This window comes from Aspergillus steynii (genome assembly GCF_002849105.1).
Source record: "Aspergillus steynii IBT 23096 chromosome Unknown P170scaffold_8, whole genome shotgun sequence".
In the NCBI taxonomy this organism is placed as follows: Eukaryota; Fungi; Ascomycota; class Eurotiomycetes; order Eurotiales; family Aspergillaceae; genus Aspergillus; species Aspergillus steynii.
The window spans coordinates 335220-356120 of record NW_020194405.1 but is presented as its reverse complement, the minus strand read 5'-3'; the positions used below and the strand labels follow the sequence as shown (position 1 = coordinate 356120).

General features: G+C 49.7%; 11 protein-coding genes across 11 annotated transcripts; 4 read left to right on the top strand and 7 right to left on the bottom strand.

Moving 5' to 3' along the window:
• Positions 1 to 345: 345 nt before the first annotated feature.
• Positions 346 to 2354, top strand: P170DRAFT_449884 (MFS hexose transporter; the record flags this gene model as incomplete). The annotated part of the gene is made up of 8 exons (XM_024851077.1): positions 346 to 550; positions 599 to 655; positions 703 to 1024; positions 1083 to 1157; positions 1203 to 1423; positions 1498 to 1848; positions 1939 to 2129; positions 2202 to 2354. 8 exons carry the CDS (start codon positions 346 to 348, stop codon positions 2352 to 2354), a joined length of 1575 nt encoding a protein of 524 aa, XP_024700096.1.
• A 77-nt stretch (positions 2355 to 2431) lies between these two features.
• On the bottom strand, positions 2432 to 3193 carry P170DRAFT_479341 (alpha/beta hydrolase; the record flags this gene model as incomplete). Its single annotated transcript, XM_024853663.1, has 1 exon — positions 2432 to 3193. One exon carries the CDS (start codon positions 3191 to 3193, stop codon positions 2432 to 2434), a length of 762 nt encoding a protein of 253 aa, XP_024700095.1.
• A 198-nt stretch (positions 3194 to 3391) lies between these two features.
• Positions 3392 to 4219, bottom strand: P170DRAFT_479340 (ankyrin repeat domain-containing protein; the record flags this gene model as incomplete). The annotated part of the gene is made up of 1 exon (XM_024853662.1): positions 3392 to 4219. The coding sequence occupies one exon, from the start codon at positions 4217 to 4219 to the stop codon at positions 3392 to 3394; it is 828 nt and encodes a 275-aa protein (XP_024700094.1).
• Positions 4220 to 4334: 115 nt separating this feature from the next.
• P170DRAFT_512939 (uncharacterized protein) lies at positions 4335 to 5359 on the bottom strand. Its single transcript, XM_024855040.1, has 2 exons — positions 5240 to 5359; positions 4335 to 5186 (listed from the first exon to the last, which is right to left on the bottom strand). Exon 2 carries the CDS (start codon positions 5157 to 5159, stop codon positions 4497 to 4499), a length of 663 nt encoding a protein of 220 aa, XP_024700093.1. The 5' UTR covers positions 5160 to 5186; positions 5240 to 5359; the 3' UTR covers positions 4335 to 4496.
• Positions 5360 to 5796: 437 nt separating this feature from the next.
• P170DRAFT_366652 (uncharacterized protein) lies at positions 5797 to 7653 on the bottom strand (the record flags this gene model as incomplete). Its single annotated transcript, XM_024844766.1, has 4 exons — positions 5797 to 6313; positions 6374 to 6906; positions 7113 to 7213; positions 7284 to 7653. The coding sequence occupies 4 exons, from the start codon at positions 7651 to 7653 to the stop codon at positions 5797 to 5799; spliced, it is 1521 nt and encodes a 506-aa protein (XP_024700092.1).
• Positions 7654 to 9767: 2114 nt separating this feature from the next.
• Positions 9768 to 10591, bottom strand: P170DRAFT_367061 (sulfotransferase family protein; the record flags this gene model as incomplete). Its single annotated transcript, XM_024844787.1, has 2 exons — positions 9768 to 10172; positions 10244 to 10591. Coding segments are annotated over 2 exons (753 nt in total), but the record flags the coding sequence as incomplete, so codon positions are not given.
• P170DRAFT_266959 (uncharacterized protein) lies at positions 10542 to 10904 on the bottom strand. Its single transcript, XM_024843121.1, has 2 exons — positions 10832 to 10904; positions 10542 to 10780 (listed from the first exon to the last, which is right to left on the bottom strand). The coding sequence occupies exons 1-2, from the start codon at positions 10853 to 10855 to the stop codon at positions 10607 to 10609; spliced, it is 198 nt and encodes a 65-aa protein (XP_024700090.1). The 5' UTR covers positions 10856 to 10904; the 3' UTR covers positions 10542 to 10606.
• Positions 10905 to 11289: 385 nt separating this feature from the next.
• P170DRAFT_501651 (cytochrome P450) lies at positions 11290 to 13162 on the top strand (the record flags this gene model as incomplete). Its single annotated transcript, XM_024854165.1, has 4 exons — positions 11290 to 11485; positions 11541 to 11966; positions 12019 to 12995; positions 13058 to 13162. The coding sequence occupies 4 exons, from the start codon at positions 11290 to 11292 to the stop codon at positions 13160 to 13162; spliced, it is 1704 nt and encodes a 567-aa protein (XP_024700089.1).
• Positions 13163 to 14095: 933 nt separating this feature from the next.
• On the top strand, positions 14096 to 16186 carry P170DRAFT_449881 (uncharacterized protein; the record flags this gene model as incomplete). The annotated part of the gene is made up of 2 exons (XM_024851076.1): positions 14096 to 15612; positions 15682 to 16186. 2 exons carry the CDS (start codon positions 14096 to 14098, stop codon positions 16184 to 16186), a joined length of 2022 nt encoding a protein of 673 aa, XP_024700088.1.
• A 914-nt stretch (positions 16187 to 17100) lies between these two features.
• P170DRAFT_440029 (PHP domain-like protein) lies at positions 17101 to 18650 on the bottom strand. Its single transcript, XM_024849975.1, has one exon. The coding sequence runs from the start codon at positions 18156 to 18158 to the stop codon at positions 17580 to 17582; it is 579 nt and encodes a 192-aa protein (XP_024700087.1). The 5' UTR covers positions 18159 to 18650; the 3' UTR covers positions 17101 to 17579.
• Positions 18651 to 19120: 470 nt separating this feature from the next.
• P170DRAFT_479333 (casein kinase II subunit alpha/alpha') lies at positions 19121 to 20343 on the top strand (the record flags this gene model as incomplete). The annotated part of the gene is made up of 4 exons (XM_024853661.1): positions 19121 to 19235; positions 19342 to 19715; positions 19772 to 20191; positions 20254 to 20343. 4 exons carry the CDS (start codon positions 19121 to 19123, stop codon positions 20341 to 20343), a joined length of 999 nt encoding a protein of 332 aa, XP_024700086.1.
• Positions 20344 to 20901: the final 558 nt, after the last annotated feature.

Sequence of the window (20901 nt, the reverse complement as noted above, 5' to 3'; positions counted from 1 at the left end):
ATGAAAGAAATACAGTTCTTATCCAAGAAAGCCAATTCCCTCACGCGTGCTTATTTTCCCGCTGAAGCCACCGCAGCCCTAGGAGCGGAATTTCCACCAACAGCAAACCCCCGATCATTCTCCCAAACACCCATGTATGGTCGATCATTAGTCTCGGACTCTGTTGGCCCGAATGTCTCGCAAACCCATTCGCCTATACCCCACATTTCCCCGTCTTTCATGTGCTGGTACTTTCGTCTGTCCTGGGGATCGTCATCGTCGGTGTTCTGGTCATAATAAAGAACATCACCCCGTCGCGCCTTTTTCTTCTTCATTCCATTGCAGGTTCAGCTGAAGAAGCCCATAATGCCGATTACTGCGGATAAATCGGTCGACCGGCAAGCGTTGGAGAATACCACGCTGACGACTAACAAGCAAGGGCCGTGGTGGAAAGATGCCGGCCTGTGCAAGTTGAACTTCATGCTCTTTTTTCTGATGTTTAGCGAGTTCACACAGGGCTATGATGCGTCGTTGATCAATAATGTTCAGCAGTTGAAGGTCTGGCAGAATGGTATGCTGTGCTGTTAACTTCCTGGTATGCGCTGGCTAAGGGACCTAGATTTCAACCACCCTCATGGGAGTCTCCTCGGTGCGATGAGCGCTATGTACTGGATCGGTAAAGCATTCGCAGACATCGTTGTGTATGGATTCTAACAATGGTAGGAAATATCGTCGGCGTGGTGTTCATCTCTAGTGTCTCGGACAGACTCGGTCGACGGTGGTGTCTTCTCTTCGGCGCCATTCTGTGTCTCGCGGGAACAGGCCTCGCTACGGGAGCCTCGAATGCCGGTCTTTTCATCGCCGGTCGTCTTCTCCTGGGTCTAGGTGGAGTGGTTGTCGCTGCTATCGGCCCCGTCTGGATGGGCGAGTTGGCCTACCCTGATCATCGAGCGACGGCTACGGCCATGTCCAATACCACTTATAGTGCAGGTGCTATTCTTTCCGCTTGGGTGACATTTGGATCGTTTCGGATGACCAGTGCCTGGTATGTATAGCCTGGTTGAAGCTTACAGGCCGAAGGTCTAACCCAAGGATCATGGTAGGGCATGGCGAATCCCCACCGTCTTCCAGGCTCTTCCGTCTGTGATCCAGGCCATCGGATCGTTTATACTTCCTGAGCAAGTCTTCCGCCGTATGACACAGAATGCATCTAACGCAAGCAGATCCCCCCGCTGGCTCATCAGCAAAGGCCGCGAAGACGCCGCCCTCCAGATCCTCGTCAAATACCACGGCAACGGCAACCCCGACGACCCCGTCGTTCAGTTCGAGTTCCAGGAAATGAAAGAAACCATCGAGCTCGAGATCGCGGCCAACAATACCTCGTGGAGCGCGCTGTTCAACTCGCGCGGTAACCGCTGGCGATCGTTCATTCTCGTCTGGTGCGGTACGTAGCCCCCCTAGTATTCTCCCATAGCTACATCCTTCGCTAGTCAGTAGTCTAACCCGCCAACCGCCCAGGAGTTTGCAAACAATGGTCCGGCAACGGCCTCGTCAGCTACTACCTCGGCAGCATGCTCAAGTCCGCCGGCATCACGCGCGAAATCGAAACCACCCTGATCACCGCCACCAGCCAGATGTTCAGCTTCGCGTGCTCACTCGCCTTCGCCTTCCTGCCGGGCCGCGTCGGTCGTCGACCCCTGCTGCTCTGGTCCATGGCGCTCATGTGGGTCGTCTTTGCGCTGATCACGGCCTGCACGGGCGTCTATGTCGAGACCGACAGTCAGCCCGCTTCGTATGCCACTGTCGCGTTTATCTATTTGTATAGTGGGGTGCATAATATTGGGTGGACGGGCGCGATGATGTTGTATGGTATGTTCTTTGGGTTTAGGTCATCGACGCCTGTTGTGGTGGTCGTTGAGTTCCTTTACCTGGTGTGGGTATAGCTGACTGGTTGTGAAGTGGTTGAAATCCTGCCCTACTCGATGCGTTCAAAGGGTATTGCGCTGTTCTGGCTCGTTACGGGCGCGACGGGTGCGTTCAACACGTACGTCAATCCGATCGGGATCGATGCGTTTGCGTGGAAGTATTATTTCTTCTATGTGGGGTGGATTATCGTGCAGTTTGTCGTGGTGTATTTGTTTTTCATTGAGGTGAGTGTTTTTATTCCTGTTCTAGTGGCTCGGTTCGTGATGGTGCTGAGGGGACGATGCTGATTTATCTAGACCAAAGGGCCGAGTCTCGAGCAGATTGCGCTGCTCTTCGATGGGAAAGATGCCGTCGTTGGTCATGTTAATCCGGTGGCGGAGGAGTTCTTGGATGAGAAGAGGACGGGCGAAGGGAAGATGGAGACGAGGGAGATTGAGGTTGCGAGGTAAACTGGGTTTATTGTGTGAATGGATGGATGGTCTATTTTTCGTTGCGATTTCTGTATGCGTTCTCTTATGCGGTGGAATTAGTTACTCTCTACCACGCTCTCGATAATTTGGATTAATTCCTCGGGCCGACTGAGAAACGGACAATGGCCTGCTTGTATTGTCGTCGTTGCCAGTCGTGCTCCATTCTCCATCGCATCTTTAACCATGCCCTCCTGCAATCCTATCCTGATCGCCAAATCCTTCGCACAGTGCACGTATAGGCAGGGAATGTCTTTCCACGGAGCATGCGTCATTACGCCCATGGCAGCCGCCAAATTGTGCGTCACGTTGTCTCTCGCCAGGCACTCTGCTTTCTCCCGTTCGATGTCATTGTAGAATGAGTCTGGCGCGTTCTTTGCAAATACAGTGCCGTCGTTGTTGTTCCCCAGGTCGACTTGGCACTGTAAACCGTATTTTTCTATCACAGAGGACAGTGTTGATCCGGGTTGAATTAGCCACGCAGATAGGTAGACGATGTGGGATACCCCCTTCGGTTTTTCCTTGGTGTTGATGTATAGGTCTGGAGTGATGGCCTCTGAGGCCACGATTCCCCCGTACGAGTGAGATAGGACGAGGATCGTATGGTCATCTGCCATCAGCTCTTCTGCTGCTGATCGCACCGCCGCGACGTCATCGGCTAATAGCGCCTGTGGGGGCCGAGTGTCACCGCAAGTCGGCAGACGCGGACATCGCACTGTAAACCCGCGCTGGGAGAGTGAGTGGCTAAAAGCATCCCAGGCTGGCGGGAGGAAGTAGGCGCCGTGAACAATGAGGACAGCATTGGGCTTTAGAGATGGCATTCTGACAGTGGCTGGATGCGTACTCGGTTGATCTTGGTGGTGGTGTTATATGAACCTAAGCTGGTGGATCCTAGTCTCGTGCCGGTAGTGTTGTGAACCAGGAGTTGGCACAGAATACGATGTTATTGGCTATATCGTCAGGCTGGCTCTCATTGCAGGATCAGCTGGTAAGTCCTGTATTCGGAAAATTCGCGGCGATCAGGGTTGATCAGTCGCCCCTTTATTCTCCAACCATTTTACCATATTTACATCTCCTTTCTCAATGGCCTCTTGTAAGGCACAGTAGCCGTGCTTTTGAATATCGAGTCCGTTTTCTTCCAAAAAGAACACGGTAGATCTGTCTCCTCTGGTCACTGCCGATCTCAAAACATCGGAGAGTTCCAAGCAGAGCGCCCGTCCCAGTAGACTCCGGACCATGCGGTATTGATGCTTTTCGCAGGCCAGCTGGAGAGCACATCGCTGGGAGTTGCAAAAAGCACCTCTCGCAAGTAGAACATCCACGAGATCCTGGTGGTCGTTGGCAACCGCAGCATAGAGCGCATTGCGCTTGCCATGTTGGTAGTTCACGTTAACACATCGCGCGATGAACAGTTGAACAACCTCCATTCGACCATGTGCTACTGCATCGGTAAACGCATTTTGAATGACGAGGATGTCTTCCTTTTCGTACCCCATCCGATACAGGGTAGATTGGTAGTAGTGCTCTCCGTATATTTCCTTTTCCTCTTCAGTCAGGGGAGTTGGGCGATGGAATCTATCGTTAAGCCTTTGTGGAACCGGTCGAGCGTTGATGTTCACTTGTAGCATGTCTTTCAGAATATTTGACACGGGCGCTGGGTTCCCGCTGATTGCGGCGCAAGAAAGAAGCGAGTCGTGGCGCTCGGGAATGTCGTATATCTGGAAGATGTTCTTCAGCAGATTGTACAGATGTTTATTTGCCTGCAAAAATGCTGTGATGTCGTTGCGGCAGCATAATTCCCTGGCGATAGAGACCAGTAATTCGTTGGGTATTTGAAGGAGGGGCATTTTGAGTTGATGTGATGTGTGCTTTGTGAGATGGAAGAGGAACCTGCAGCGCTAAAGTTATAGGATTGGCTGGCCGCTTCAACGCCAAGATTCTCTCATTGCATAAGTAATCAAAGCCTTACATTGCATGATTAAGTATCAGTCTGTATTACAAGGAATTCATATCACTTGCACAATCCTCCTGCCTTTCATCTATCCCAAAGACATCGATATGCCAAGGTATCATGACGGATGATTTCTCGGTTTCCAGCTTCGAGCTCAACAAGTACTATGCATCTCAAATCTGTTCATCAGGCAAATCCCTCTCACTGGCTTCTGGACGTTCACTCGCAGCCCCACTGGATCCATTAAACACACTAGCGCGCATGAGCCTTGCCCGCTGTCGAGCTCTCTGGGCTCGGAGATTATTCTCGTGAGTCTCGGTAGCAGGAGGATCACTGCGGAGAAAAGGCGAAGTATTCCGGCAATGAATACAGTGGCGTACGTCCCCATGCCAGAGAAAGCACGCACGATACTCATCCCTAGTCGGAGGTTGAGGCTGCGCGGAATTGGACTGCGTGTAGTTAGGAGATCTCCATTCCGTCGAAGCATATGGGGAAATGAAGCGTTCCATTGCCAAGCGTCTCCTCGCATTGTTCCTTTCAGGCCCTGTAGTATCTTCTCCATTATTTCCAGAGTCATGATGGCGTCTGTTCCAGCTGCGTCGAGTCTCTTCGAGCACATCGGTCATCGGGCGGAAGAGTGATCTGGCCAAATCCTCAACCCGTCTGCGCTGTGGACTGAAATCTTCTGAGACCATCTCACGGTCGATTTCATCCTGAAGTGAAGCCTGGTGGCGTTCTATTTCGGCTTTGATCTGAGCATCATCGGGTGCACCTTCGGCCTGGTTTTGGGCCTTGGACTCGGCTGTGGGTAGGGGGTCGGGGAGTCTGATGCCCATGACGACAGATCGCGGTTTTTTATCGAGCTGTATCACCGTCTTTGTCAGTATGTTTAAGCAGGGATCAGTCTAGGACTTACCTTAGAGAGTTAGGATTGGTCGCATTTGTTTGGGAGAATGGGACAGGAATTGGCTGCTGGAGAGATAAGCAGCAACTTGAAAGGAGGAAAAGCTAAAGAGCGACTAGAAGACAAGGATAGATAGCAAGTGGAAGGCCAGGAGGAAGAACAACTGGAAGGTAAAGGTGAGAGTAGAGGGGTCATGTGAGTAAGGCCTGGCATTCACTGCTCAGGCCACCTTCGCTTCACTTCACTCAATTCCCATCTACTTTTATGTCAAAGTCAACGCGTGGCTCTTTCACCTCGAACTACGTACTACTGGGATTATCAAAATTATGACATTGTCCGATCTTTCATAGGCTCTTGGCTTGATTCGAGGCTTATATACTTCTCTCACTGCTCGAAGATCTGCCATCCTACCATTTCATCCGGCGAAGGTCGTTCCAACCACATCAGTGGACTTTCCATCATTCAGTCTGAGTACTTTTGACGGTCAAATATTTACCCATGAAAAAGAGCTGGAGATGCCTAGGCTAGCTCCTTGAATAGGACATTCGGTATGTCCCTTTCCAATATCCTCATTGGCTAGTTTCACGTATAAGCAAGACGTTCAGGATATGAGGCAGGGTACTGACGCAGTTGAACAGAGCATTCATTCTCATGTTGATGAAGCATTTGAACGGCATTGTCTCCTTGCAGAAGTGTTGAAAGATTTCCTTCCCAATCAAATCATTCCCCGACTCTAAAGTGTCTGAGAGGATGGAGTGCACAGCAGCCCATCCCTCGGGGTTATTTTCTAAACCAAAAGCGTAAAGCATGAAACCAATATTGTTTTGTATCAACGCATGATGCATTCTGTTCCACAACATTGGGAGTTCTTCGGTGGAAACATTGTCAAATTTGCTGATGTCAAATCCCTGCTCCTTGAGTGAAGACCCATGCAACCTCACCCCGGATAGGTCTCGGATTGCGAACCCTTTAATTGACTTGGTCTTGCGGCAGAGGCGCACGATTGTATTCTGCGCATGGAACTCGCAACCTATTCCGTGACGTCGGAGAGGGTCTAGCGCCAAGGGAAGAAGACATGAGATATAGCTAGATCCGTTCGTGTCAGTCTATAATACTATCACACACTTCGGGACGAAAATTGCAGACCCTTTGAACCATTCTATCTTACGTTCCGCCGTTTTCAAGTCGAATAATATTTCAGCATATGTCGCCTCGCCATTACCCGGTTTTTCCATCAACGCAGAAACAAGAATCAAGCTCTCGTCATTTCGTTCGGCTCTGACCTCGAGGCTCTCCCTTAGCACGCAGGTCAAATGTCGAGCTTCACTTACGTCTTCCTGGCTGCCGGTTATGGCCGCGACCTCTCCGAATATCCACAGGTCGGACGGAAGTAGCTTCCGAAGTACATAGGTCATGTCTACAGCAAGAGCTGCAGCCCAGCATGCCAAAGCCCGGAATCCTGATGTTATCAGGCAAGCAAGAGAGAATTTCTCCAGCTCAAAACCTGAGACAGACACAGTTCGTATAGAGGTCTGGGCCTTGGCGCAATGAGGGACTGATTTTATTACTTTTGCTTCCGGAAAGAACCTCTGGACAGCGGGGAGTTGTTGCAAAAGGCATGGCACGATGATACTTTTGTCAGTGCTGATATCCTCAATTTCGAACAAGTCCCGAAGGGACTTTGTGAGGTATTCAAATGGCCCAAAGACTCGGACAGAGGATCGTGGGAGCATGACAAACGAGATGCCCGGATATATGATATCCGAAAGCTCAATCGGTCCCAGGAAATCTAATAACTTGTCTGCAAAGCACGTTCGGTGGAACTACATGTGTTATACCAGCCATAGTTAGCCTATGGCTGCAACTAGGGACTTGGTATACATACCGGATGAGTGGGATGGCCTGAAACGACCGACTGTTCCCATTCAATAAATGGGGAATTCAGGTTGAGCATTGGTTTCTTAGCCCCGTATTCCATCCATTTTTCTAATAGTTGACGTCTCCACTCAGCTCAGATCCACTATACATCCCAGAACGATCAGGATGGGTTTCGTACCTAACATGATTGCAGAATTCCGCAACTCGCTGACGATCGATTCTTTCATTTTCTCATTGCAGTCTAACCAAGAGGAGATGAAGTCGAAGATCGTGCCCGGATCATCATGTTTCACTTCCAGGTCTGCACTGTCCAGAATAACAGGTGCTATGAAGTCGTTTGGCCGCCCAAGAGAACGGTTCCTGTCACGTACACAAAGCAGTATTCGTCGGGTGGTATCGCCATCTTTTGAAATACAAGCTTCATATATCTCAGACTGACCGCAAGCACTAATAGTAAGTCTCGCCAGTTCCTCATTGATTAGCTGTGCAATCAGGCGCTTTGTCGTCTCTGCTTTGGCCTGAACACGGTAATCCGCAATGCGAGTCATTGTGTATTTCGGTATAAAGATGAAGTCTCGCTTAAAAGAATCGGTCCTTGCAAGATAGTTCTTCACGCGGTGTACGGCACACCTCGAAAGTCCTGACTAGCGAGTCTGTTCCTCCCTAGATAATCAGATATATCTGCTAGGGGGCCGGGAAATTACCTTCTGTTCAGTCACAGGACAAGGATTAAGGTCTGTTTCAACTATGTCAAGGTTACGCTGCATTTAAGCACGGCCCTTCTTGCAGTTATTACGACGCTGGCAGGTGCTCGTAATATGTGGCACATCTTGCGAATTGCAGACTTGCAGGACTATGCGAGGTGATATGTGCATGCAGCCTTAGCTCAGTTGTCCTGGTAATCAGATGTATCTCATCATAGCCCTTGAGAAAGAAGCTTACAGTTTAGTTCCCCAATGACGCGCTTATATCTATCCATGCAAGCTTATTTCCGCTAAGCTTAGCTCTCTCTTCTCCCGAAGCTGAGCTGGAAGTCTCAGGGGCGAATTTCTTGCAGTGCAGAATTCCTCAGCATGATATCCGTCCTACTATTGGCTCGAGTCTACTTGATATCCTTTCAGCGATGGGCTTACTGGTCTTCAGAAGGCAATCTCAAAGCTAACTGCGGTTGACTCGCTACTCTCTCGTATAGCCTCTTCGGTTGAGACTGAAATGGTTGTTTCTTCGCCTGCATACTAAATCTTGTTCCAGGCACAAGCAATCTCTTCAAAGCTTAAAAGACAATCTTATCAGCTGAGTATCACCCCTTGCATGTAGAAGCCTATTCTGAGTCTTCAAGTGTTAAACAAACAGGCTTTCTTCATCTCTCAACTTTGTTTGTTACATGCAAAATAGGCCAGTCACTCGCATATTGTTGCACAGACCAGGCTGGTTTAAAAGCCAATTAGCTCTATCGAGCATTGTCTATTCCTCAAAGGTGCCATCTTGCCGAAACGCGTAATACATTTAACTCCAGTCTCTTCAAAATGGCTTGGAAGGTATGGGTTCTTCTATATGCAGCCCTCTTCGAATTAAGGCCAATCTTTCCAAATGAGAGTAAGCCTGTGCTATAATGGCGTGATCATTGAACAAATTATTTACTACAGCTTGTTTGTTATGAACAGAACCACAGTATCTGCACTGAGGTGCGACAGATTCCATTGCCCAAGCAATTTTCATCTCTGAGTGTGAGTTCCTCGGACAATTTTGACGGACGATCACAACCGGAGCCCTTCATTGCCGGCTTCTGGCATTCTGCTACCGGAGGATTAATTGCAAGACAGACTAGCAGTCGGTCTAGAAAGTGAACTGCTACCCAAGTCTATCTCACCTATAAAACCGCATTTTAAACCCGGCTAGGACAAATACTTCGTGTCACAACGGACTGCGAGTCTACAACCGGTCCCTAGCTGTCGAGATAGCGCCCTTTGCAGTTCTTTTAAGGAATTGAAACATGAGAAAAACCGGCTATACGCGCTCTAACTTGAAGAAAACTTGTCCTTACCTTCCCCGAGGCATTTCGAATAACACTGGTGTCCATTTTGCAAATTCGGGCTCACTCATTTCGCTCATGCTCTGTTATAGACCAGGCATGCTCACCAGTTTGTCCAAATCCGGTCGAGAATGAAACCCAAATATTTGGACCCAGGGGCCTCTATCAGTGCATTATCAAATCAGTGCAAAGACTTAAGCTTGCCTAGCCCCCTCGAGCACGCTTTGACACTTTTTCTGTCCGGTTTGAGTTTCATCATCCGTCCCATCGGATATACCACGGACCTCATCCTTTAGATATTATTTGTCGCCACAGCATTCTGGCCCAACTCTTGTCATGGACATGGTATTCGCTTTCTTCTGTCTCTATATTCATTCCGTCAGTCAAATTTATGAGCTTGTTGACTCAAAAACTTGATTACATCGAGTGTGATATCTTTAGGAGTAAGTCAGTTGTATGATGACATATCTCATGGCAATTTTAATACAGCCGAATCGATCAACTAGATTTGCAAACTCAGGAGACACGCGGATCAACTACAACCAATTAGAGATTTGCCGGCTGCTCAATGAACAAATCAGTACTCACTCTGACGTCTTGTCAAGTCATATGTCGTACATTTTGAAATTGCTAACGGACGCGTGCAAAAACCAAATCAAATAAATCCCTTCCTTTGCAGACTAGCAAAACTGATCCTCCCACCGCAGCAGCAGCAACTCCCACCCATTTCAGGAGCTCAATACGCATCCCCTGGTGAAATGATTTCTGGAGTGACTCGCGATCATTGATCCGTGGGAACGGCTCACTTGGGACCGGCTTTCCTAAGAACTTGCACAGAGGCTCCCATCCACTCCCTAATTCATATTCGAGCAGTTGCTCGGGTGGCGTAATCCTCCGCACAAGGTCATAATGCTCCCGGTATGTTCTTACCGCGTTGTCATTGATGTGCTCTATCGAGGTCCCACCAAAGAGTCCTTCTATCGATAATTTGAGGACCTCTCTGAACGGACTGAATCGCCAACGGTCAATCCTAAGCTTTCGATGTTAAGGTCTGTGGCTCAGATCTCTCCAATGTTATGCCCATGCTCAAGCACAATCTGTCTGACGTACCATGCTAGCCACACGATCTTCCTATCGTTCATTACAGTCCCCACAACGCTCATGAAGCTCTGTTTCCATGACTCCACGTCGCGCGAGACGAGAATCACTTTCGCGTCGGGGTACACTTCGCGCAGCTCTTCCGCGAAAGCAATACAGGGGATGTCAGATACCCCGTTGAAATTGCCAAGAAGGCGATCCCAGATTCTTCGCTCGCGATGGAAACTGTCGTTTCTATAGGAGAACTTGGCCCCGAGTAGATGACTCCAGAGCTGGAATTCAATGGGCAAGGAAACGAACATATCTGCCCCGTGGTAGCAGTTAATGCCAAGTATTCCAAGGGCTTTTTGCATTGCTATGTTGGAGATATGTTAGTTATGTTGTATAGTTGAGCTTAGCATAGTTTCGCTCTGGAGTCTGAGTTGAGGGATTACTGTAGCTTGGTTGAGGGAGAAAATATGCTCACACATGGTGCCAGTACGAGACATGGAAAGGTTTAGAACCTCCATCGGCACGGTTCTTTGTTTGCTCGTCATACTGGGATCCTACGAGCTCGGTCAGTACAGCTCCCTTGGCATTTTGATGGGGTGACGTACACTACTGGCTATCTTCTCCGCCATGGTATACGTTTGGAGGGCAAATGGATTATGTTCACCACCTTCTTTGGGACCATTCACTAGAGTCTGAGATGGATAGACTCATGACATCAAAATCAAGGGGCTGCGACATACATTGCAGGACTTTCACATTCACCGCCTGAAGTTCCGGTTGGTGCCACCTGATGATGCAAGGGGCTCAAGCCATGTATCTCTATTAGGGAATTTGCAAAAGAGTCTTCCTTTCGCATTCATGGTTCATCCTCATCAAATCCACGGGTCCTCTACCAGAGCGGGGGTCTCCGGTTGTTTATATAGCTTCGAGTCATGTGATGGTACCTGTATAGATCCTCTTACTTCTCGCGCAAAGACCCCTCTGTCTATATTTTTCCAATGCTTACCTGCAACCTGATGGCAGCTCCTCCTCGGTGACGCGAGGTCGCCAACAGATTACTACCATGTCGTTGGTCTTTGAAATATTTGGCTATTCGCCAACAATCGCCTTGGTTCTCTTCCTGTTGCTTCCTCTCTTAGCAGCCTATCTTTACACTCAACTTTACTATTACCGCTTTAAACAGCACGCATCATGGCCACAGCCGCAGCCATCCCTCCTCTGGGGTCATTTGAAAGTCATGCACCAGGCTATACAAGAGTGTCCTCCAGGCGCACATAGTGGTTTGTCAGACAATCCCCTTTCTACTCTAGACAGATGCTGAATTAAGGCGTACAGATGCTGCCCTGACAAAGATATGGGAAAGCTTGGGAAAGCCATCTGCATTCATACTCGACCTCCGGCCAGCTGAGCGCGTTCTCTGTATCGTAGCCAGTCATGAAGTTGCCGAGCAGTTCGTTCAGCCGTCGAAGCAATTTCCGTACAGCGTTAGTAAATCGCCGACCATGCAGCAATTTACAGACCTCATTGGTAAAGGGCCGATCATTACGCGCGAAGAGATGGAGTGGAAGATGCTTCGCAAAAGGTTCAACCCAGGGTTTGCGTTCCCTCATTTGATAGGCTTGCTGCCGGTCATTCTGGACAGGGTCTGGAGATTTATGGATCAGCTCGACGTTCGCGCTCAGTCTGGTGAAGTATTCAGATTCGGGGATCTGTGCAATTCTGTGACATATGAAATTATTTGTGAGTTTGGTTTTTCTATTCATCGAGTATGAACTAAACCGGTGTGATACAGGCGCAGTGACTTTGGGAGTCGATTTGAACAATCAGTCAGACGTGTCAAGGCAAAGCGAGATAGGACGTCTTTACTGGAAGCTTCTGTCAAGTTACCTCGATGGCGATAGCGCCATTTTCTGGACTGATCCACGCATTAAACGACGTCGGAAGGCTCTGGCGGCAAAATTGAATCCTCTCATCAAAACATACGTTGAGGAGAAATTCTTCGACTCCCACGGCAAACCTCTAACGGATGACACGGTCCGCATTTCAAAGACCATCGTCGGCCTTAGTCTGCGCGGAACCGAAGAACTGACCCCGGACATCTTAGACTCCACATGTGATCAAGTCAAAGTATTTCTCTTCGCTGGACAGGATACGACGAGCACTCTACTACAATGGGCAACATACGAGCTCAGTCGGACTCCACATGTCCTCAAGGCTCTTCACGCCGAGCTGGACAGGATCTTCGGGCCCAACTCAGGTCCCGGTGACATCCGCCAGAGGCTGATATCTGAAGGTGCAGTGGTCATTGGACAGATGTCGTATCTTTCTGCAATTATCAAAGAGACACTCCGGCTGCATCCACCAGGCGCAACGGCACGGATGGCTGCTCCCGGGTCCGGAGAATCGGTTCGACTGACGGACGGTCAACAGCTGTACATCGACGGGCTTATTATTTATAACTGTCTTTCTATGGTTCAACGCGATACACTCGTCTATGGTGAAACGAGAAATGATTTCATGCCAGAGCGCTGGTTGAACAAGACAGAAATGAGCTCGTTTCCAGCTACCGCATGGCGTCCATTCGAGCGTGGTCCCAGGTCTTGCATTGGTCAGGAGCTGGCCAATATTGAAGCGCGAGTCATCCTTGCCTGCATCGTGCGACGGTATGATTTCTCCAAGGTCGGCCTAGGGGAGACTGATTACTCGGCAAATGGTGAGCCGACTTTGAACAACAAAGGGCAGTATAAAGTGCTTTCGGAGCTTTATGATGTAAGTTTTCCATGATTGGTACTATTTTTGAGCTCGAGGAATGCTGACACGATGCACAACAGGCTAGGGAGGTGACCCTTAAGCCGGTAGATGGAATGAGGATGCGAGTCAAGTTCAGTCCAAAAGTCCACGAAGCATCTGCCTCAGAAAATGTGTATCGCAACTAGGGGAGCAACTTGCAGAAGATCTAGATACCTAAATCATACTGTCTGAAGCCATTTTGCAATCTGTCTAGCCCTCTGTGTACCTATGCACACCTAGGTTATTTGAAGTGCTCTGTTTGAGCAACATCCGTTCTGTCCAACAACAAATAACTTTGGGGTAAGATTTTTCACAGTAAAATGTAGACAAGTACTATCTTGGAAATATGAACTTAAAGCTGCTGCTACAAGACAGCAGTCTGTGGATGAAGCCATAACAAATAAATAAATACGGAGAATGGAATGCTCCGATCATTTCTCCATTCGGAAGGGATTGTTTGCACCCACATGACTAAGCTGCGCTAACTCATCACGTGCCCTGGATCTGCTAGAGTTTGCACTGTCTGTCCATCCTTCAAACGACGCAAACAGCGTCATACCAAACTATCGCATTTATCAACTTATCGCGACTTGCGCGACTCGACCTCGACAGGCTGTCGGAGGCGTTTGGCTTCCCCTCTACGTGCCAGCTTCTTTGGATCACGAGCTTCAGGGTCGCTTTTTATCGCTTGGAGCACCCAGCTAACCCAGAAGCTCTATCTTGTCCTTGATCTAGCAAGGGGAGGGCTGCGAGAAACGCGCGACTCCGCGAACAGCTATCTATAACCATTGCTTTTGAAATTTCACGCGATTTTTGCACTTTGCTCAGGAACCTGATCGAAATTTGTGCTAGGATTTGCGTCATTTGAATTACATATTGCAATTGGAGCTTGCTCAAGCCGCTGGCGCCATACTAATCATTATCCGCGGTCCGGTTAGGGGATCTACTTTCAAGCAACCACGCGATTTTCTATTCTTAATCGCCTCAATACGATTAACCCTGTTTCGCGTACGCATAATCATTCATACGGTCTCGCTGCAAGTTATTCAGGCGCCATCGCGCATCCTTAATTCGTGGCCATGACGTCTACATCCGCTCAGAATCAGCATCCTCCGTCAACTTCGGCCGCCGAATTCTCTCAAAACCAAACGGCTCCATCTACCGGAATCGATCCTAATTCGAACCTCGCGACAAGCGGATACGCGCCAAACGAGAACCAACTTGCCGGACTCGTCGAAGCAGCCACCGCGGCAGCTGGCCAGGATGTCTCCGAGTGGGCGGCCGCGGCCGCAGTCGCTGCAGCGGCAGGCGCAACAGGACACCAACACCATCTAGATGGATATGGACCCGATATACATATCGACGACGAAGGCTTTGGCGATTCAGGTTTCGGGACGAGTATGGGCAATGGAAGGCATTTGCGAGTGCCGGGGTCGGGTGCCCCGAACGACCAGGGCCAGTCCTCTGGCTTGTCCAGGAGTGTGTCAAAGAAGAGGAAAAGAGGCGACGATCCGCTAGATCCGGCATTAGCAGCATCCGGGGGTGGAATTGGTCATTCGGGAGGCCACGGCCAGCAGTCGCATCACCATCACTCTCATAGCTACGGTGGAGATGGTTTGGATATTCGAGCTGCGCCGCCGCAGTCGCTGTCCGATGCCCGCGCTGTCGGTCTGCATTCCGCCGCGGCTCTGTTCCGCCAGCCATCCAGCAATAAAAAGTATACGCGTCCACCAATGTCCAAACTTTTCACGTCCTTAGAACTCTCGCCCGAGAACTTCCTACATCTCCAAGCTGCAGCCAAGGGATACATGCTCGATGATGCGCACCCAGAGCGCCGGGAATGCGTCGGTCAGCGTGGAAAGGGCGACACGGAGATGGTGAAGCTGAGGCTTTGGAATTGCGTGCGCCATTTCTTGGAGGCCGAAGGCCACGGCGAGCGATTCTTTGGCGAGAATGTGGCCAACGAGGACATGGGCCCGAGGACCTACATTTGGCCCCGCGACCAACAGAAGATTATTTCGCTGGTCATCCCCCTGCTGAGGCGAATGGTCACCAATGAACGGCAACGGCAATATGCCGTCGAAACGCGAAAAGGTGGAACGGAGGAGCGCCGACGACGGAAGACGGAGGAAAGCCTTCAGAATTTCAACAGCGCCAGTCCTCCCAGATTCCCTGTGGAAGAGCAGTTGCAAATGCATGCGCAACCAAATCTCCCCGAAGGATACACATCCACACAAGCCCCAATGTCGGGAACGCAAACGATGCCATCCACCTCACAACAATTAGACATGGGGTTGACGGATCTGTTCCTGGATGGCTACACGACAGACTGGAATGAAATTGCCAAGTCATATGACTTGTACAATCAAAATTATGAACTGGACAATCTGTGGTATCTTTCAGGCCTTCAGCAGCCAGATTGGCGCGGACTAGTGGCTGCTGTTGACAGTCACTATCAAATCATCCACAACGGTGACTATGACTGTCCAACGCCCTGTGAGGATGAGAACGTTTGTCGTATACTAGAGGCAGATACCACATCTGACTTGCGGTGGCGAATTGGTGGCTCTCATAATCGGCCCGCCAGAAATGAATTGTACGCTTCATCCCCATCCCTGTCTTTGTATACATGAGACGAAACATACTGACTGAACTCTCCCTACAGTGCAAGCAGCATTACGCGAGATGTCTCGCGCATAATTCGCGACAGCCTAGCTGGCAAGCAACCGGAACATTCGTCTGGTGACGATCAAGCTCAGTCTCAACCCTTCCCGCCCCTTAGCTTCCCTCACATGGCAAACAACGAGCCCTCTGGAACGGCCGGTACTCAACCTCCCCTTTCTCTTCGGATCAATATCCTGCAAGGAGGGAAGCGTATTCTTCCCCGGTTCGACTTACCCGCGGGCCAGACCCGAGATCTCGAGACCCTCAAACAACTCATCACTCGTCGCTTCCCTGGACAATTACCAGGCCTTCCCTCCGAATCGGCCTTAGATCCCACCACAGGCAACTGGAACTCCTCTGTCCAGTGGAAGTTCAAGGTCTGGCTTCCTGGCGGACTCACTCCCGTGCAAAACGATGGTGAATGGACCATTGCTCTCCTGTCCGCTGGCAACGTCGACTGGATGGACGGGGATTTACGAGTCCTTGTCGAACTAGAGGGTGTCTAATGTACTCCCTTTTCATCTCGTTTTATTTTTTTTCTCATGTAGGTGTGTGTACGTGTGTCTGTTGTCTGCAAATCTCACCTCGGCGTTCTTCTAAATGGCTCTTCATTTTCTTGCTATGTATGGGTTCTTTTCTATGGTAAAAGCCTGCTGCACATAAGTTGTTCCCTTCTTCATTTCCCACGCACTCTACTATATTGGCATTTTTTCCTGTTCTATTTCTATTTGTTTCTTAGTTCCTCTTTTTCTTCAACCATACCCCTCTATACCAATTTCAGAAACGAAACTACCCTCCACGAGATACTATGCACGTGCATGTTGATTCAGCTGAAGGACTCAGGGAAAACCTAATCGGATACTTAGTTTAATCAGGTCTCTTAATGAGATGATTTATCACTGGATTTGTTTAAATCCCGCAGCTCAGTATGATCGGCATTTAGTTTACTCTTCAAGAGCGTGTTATTGGGACGGGTATTCACCCGCCTGACATTATATATAAATGTTACTGTGGGTCACCCGGGCCTTTTTAGGCACATGACCGCGCTTCTAGTTGCGATGATAGTTATGACAAACTATGGATTATTCTTCAAGTTCAATAAGTTGTGTCTGGCTAGTCTACATATTATTTTATTTTGTTTACTTTTCATGGCAATTTATTTAGGTTTGTTTTGGTGCTATTCGTGAACAGGGGCGCAAACTTAACACAATAGGGCTGACTATCTAGGAAGCTAGGTAGTAGGCAGGTACTACATAAGATCTCGAAATTATTGGTGAAGCTTAGAATAAGCGACCTTCCCTGTCCCGTGCACTAATTGTTTTAAGATTTAGTTTGATTTAGTATTGTACCTAAGATTATGTTCAAATAATAGTCTTAGTGATCAGCCCTATCGGGCCAGGGTGGTAGCCTACCTACCCAGTGGCTGTCAGATGGCCTGTCCATCCATGTTGTGGTGTAACCCTCGACCGTGAGGGTAACCTTTCTCGAATGTCTGTCTTAGACAAGTCTCCAAGGATCTGCTCCCTGCGTAGGCATAAAGATGGCATAGTCGCTCGTTGAAACGATCATTCGCCACATCTCAGCTGTAGATTGTCCTTCGGGTGACATTTTCGACACACTTTGTATTGAAAATATAGCTGTCGCTACCACCACGGTGCTTCTGACCAAAATGCTCGGTCAAGTCTCCGCTCGGATGACGGGTCAGGCCCTGTCTGCAACTGGACTCCTGGGAGAGGTCCTCCAAGCCGAATCGCAGAGCAGGTGAGAGTCGTGTAACGCAGTGTAGCACCTCCCTGATTCAGCCTTACGGACACCCTTGTATGTTTGCCCAGGCCAAAGGCGGAACCTTGCCTGAAGCTCTGTCGACAGATATACCGAAGAATTTGTATCGTTATCCGATTAACCCTCGGCAGGTGCAGCCCCCGTGTCGCTACCATCTCCATCAACCACATTTAGTCGCACTTTCTTGGCCCTGCGTTTCATTTCACGCTTAGAAAGAGGCTTCTCTGCTTCAACCGTCTCGGACCCCACAGATGCTTTCCTCTTCAGGCTGTCCGCATTACCCTGTGCCCCGGAGGCTTTTTTCTGTTTGGAGGCACTCTTCTGACCGTTTGCCGGGGTGTCAGATTTTGGTTTGGGCTTTTGCCCTCCATCAACAACGTCGACAATCCCGCGCCAGCTGGTCCGCTTCAGTTTGGCTAGAGCGGTCACTTTCCTGGCTTCCTCACAAATTGCCTCTTTCCCACGCTCCTGTGACAACCCCCAGACGCAAGCCAGATTGATCACATCCCATGGTGCCCGTACAGCCAAAGCTCTCCTGGCCTCGCTGGAGATGATAATGCCCCTCCCGCGTGTCGCCCGGATCAATGACATGGAGTTGCTGATAAGGTTGCGTCGAGCATCGGTACCGCTTCCCGTGATGCCAGGACCATAGCAAATCTCAATCCGAATTCCACGTGCGATAGCGGCAGAGAGCATTTTGAACTTAAAGTGGTAGGGTTGTCGGACCGAGAAATCCACGGAGATCACATCGCATTCCAGGTTGGTACAGGCATTCAACAGAGTCTTCTCATTGGTGGGTCGCAGTGCAACGAGATCATAGACTTGAGAAAGACTAGCGAGACGTTGGTTTTGCGCTGGGTCGGAGAGGGTCAGGTTCAAGCGGTTCAGCAGCGTCAGGCCCTGAGGCACGTTCTTGGGAGCAGGTGGGGGAGTAGGATTCGTAGGGAGCTTTCCGGTAACAGTCTGCGAGAGAGCCACAGTTGTGTAACCGACTGGATAGCAGGTCAGGTTAGTTCTTCATGTGGCCACCATAGCGCATGTACATCACTCCCGCGGGAGTCAGGTCGTGTGGCCGGAATTAAAGGCAATGACGTACGTTCTGCAAGAAAGCTTAATGTAGGAGAGATCTCGGGATCATCCGGGCTGTAGGGGACATTGAGGTCATAAAACATCTTGGCTGGGATAAAAGCCGCGGGGACGCGCTTCCTCGGTGTCTGCACGCTGAGTCGATCTGCTTTTTCTCGCCGGCGATCCAAGTTGCAGACCGAGAAAGGCAAGTAGAAAATCATCCCGGCGCATCAACTCGTTTCTCCGCTCCGAGGCCGGTCTAACCCGATCAGGACAGCACCTCGTCCGCCCGAGTCCCGTGACCGCAAAGGCGGAGCGAAACGCTCTGAGCCATTCTGATCATCACCTAATAGACATCTCTCGTCCCCATCGTTACTACTCCAGGGCGATAGCACGGCTGCACCGTTTGGACGACCTCACCTGCCCCTGGTCTTGCAGCTGTTGTTGTCTGTCCTCTCGGCTCAATTCTTCTGTCGCGACTCTCTTTTTCTTCTTCCCAGCCTTCCCTGCCCCCTCTCTACCCCGCCGCATTTTATCGTCGATATCCGATTGTGGGCTGACTCTGAGCCTGCTCTCCGGCCGCCATCATCATGGCGCGCGTCTATGCTGATGTCAACGAGCATATGCCTCGGTCGTACTGGGACTATGACAGCGTCAACATCTCCTGGGGCGTTCTGGAAAACTACGAGGTCGTTCGCAAGATCGGTAAGGCAAAAAAGCAGCATCCCTACCCTGTGGTTGCCAATGGCGTTCTTGTCGTGTGGTTCATGGCGTAGTGTGTTGTTCCGAAGACTGACAGTCATCATCCTAGGCCGCGGAAAGTACTCCGAAGTCTTCGAGGGCATCAATGTGGTCAATTACCAGAAGTGTGTCATCAAGGTCCTCAAACCGGTCAAGAAGAAGAAGATTAAGCGTGAGATCAAGATTCTTCAGAACCTAGCGGGAGGCCCCAACGTGGTGGCGCTGCTGGATGTGGTCCGCGATAGCCAGAGCAAGACCCCGAGCTTGGTCTTTGAATACGTGAACAACACCGATTTCCGGACGCTCTACCCGCGATTCTCCGACTATGATGTTCGTTTCTATGTTTATGAACTGTTGAAGGCCCTCGACTTTTGCCACAGCAAGGGTATTATGCACCGTGACGTGAAGCCTCACAACGTGATGATTGACCACGAAAAGCGGAAGGTTCGTGTTATCTCTGTTCTCGCGGTGTTAGACCGTTTTGCTAATGTGAGACTTAGCTTCGTCTTATCGACTGGGGTCTTGCCGAGTTCTACCACAAGGGCACAGAATACAATGTCCGAGTCGCCTCCCGATACTTCAAGGGCCCCGAGTTGCTTGTCGACTTCCAGGAATACGATTACTCGCTCGACATGTGGTCGTTGGGAGCAATGTTCGCATCCATGATCTTCCGCAAGGAGCCTTTCTTCCACGGAAACAGCAATTCGGATCAGCTGGTCAAGATTGCCAAGGTTCTCGGAACCGAAGAGCTCTTTGAATATCTCGACAAATACGAAATCGAGCTTGATCCCCAGTACGACGAAATCCTCTCCCGGTTCCCTCGCAAGGCCTGGCACTCGTTTGTCAATGCCGACAACCAGCGCTTCGTGAGTGAAGAGGCTATCGATTTCCTGGACAAGCTTTTGCGATATGACCACGCTGTATGTCTTTTTCCTCCTACCTACTCGTTTTTCGTATCCCACATACTGATCCCTGCCTGTAGGAACGACTTACCGCCCAGGAGGCTATGGCTCATCCTTATTTCGCTCCCATCCGGTCAGCTGAGACGCAGGCTAGAAACAACGTCGCCTGATTAGAAGGAAGAGTTTCTACGAGCACTGCTGTCGGGATTTAACGACACTCTTCTTCGCTCAGCGTGACCTTCCTGCAATTTGATATCCCCCAATCTGGTCCGAAATCTGAGTTCGTTCTGGCACTAAAACAGAAAAATTTGATATGAGACCAAATCACTATATGAAAAACGAAAAGATCAAAAAAAGAAGGATCAAGTGCATGCCATATGTTCCGTTATTCCACCTTGGCATGTACCGCAGAATACAACGTGGGAGCGATGAGTTATGGCGTATGGATGGGGAGACGACCATGATGACCAGATGACATACACCTAATATGTTTGGGCACCGAGCCCATCAGCTCGATCCTTTTGGCGTATCCAGCGAGTGAAATTACCAAATGAGGTTGACGCGATTCCTGTTCGATTTCTTTTCGTTCACTTTTCTCTGCATTCTTTCCTACCAACCCATCCATTTTGCTACACCATCACTTCCTCAGCTGTTGGATTGATATTCACGGGGTTTCCTTTTCTCTCACTCCACATGTCCTCCGCTCTCCTCTTTCTCCTCTCGAACCA

Coding starts and splice junctions, on each gene's coding strand:
- P170DRAFT_512939 (XM_024855040.1), bottom strand. CDS start 5,159: ATGGGCATCAGACTCCCCGACCCCCTACCCACAGCCGAGTCCAAGGCC.
- P170DRAFT_440029 (XM_024849975.1), bottom strand. CDS start 18,158: ATGCTCTCTGCCGCTATCGCACGTGGAATTCGGATTGAGATTTGCTAT.
- P170DRAFT_266959 (XM_024843121.1), bottom strand. CDS start 10,855: ATGGCGGAGAAGATAGCCAGTAGT. Junction 10,781..10,831: donor CGGAGAAGATAGCCAGTAGT/GTACGTCACCCC, acceptor CCGAGCTCGTAG/GATCCCAGTATGACGAGCAA.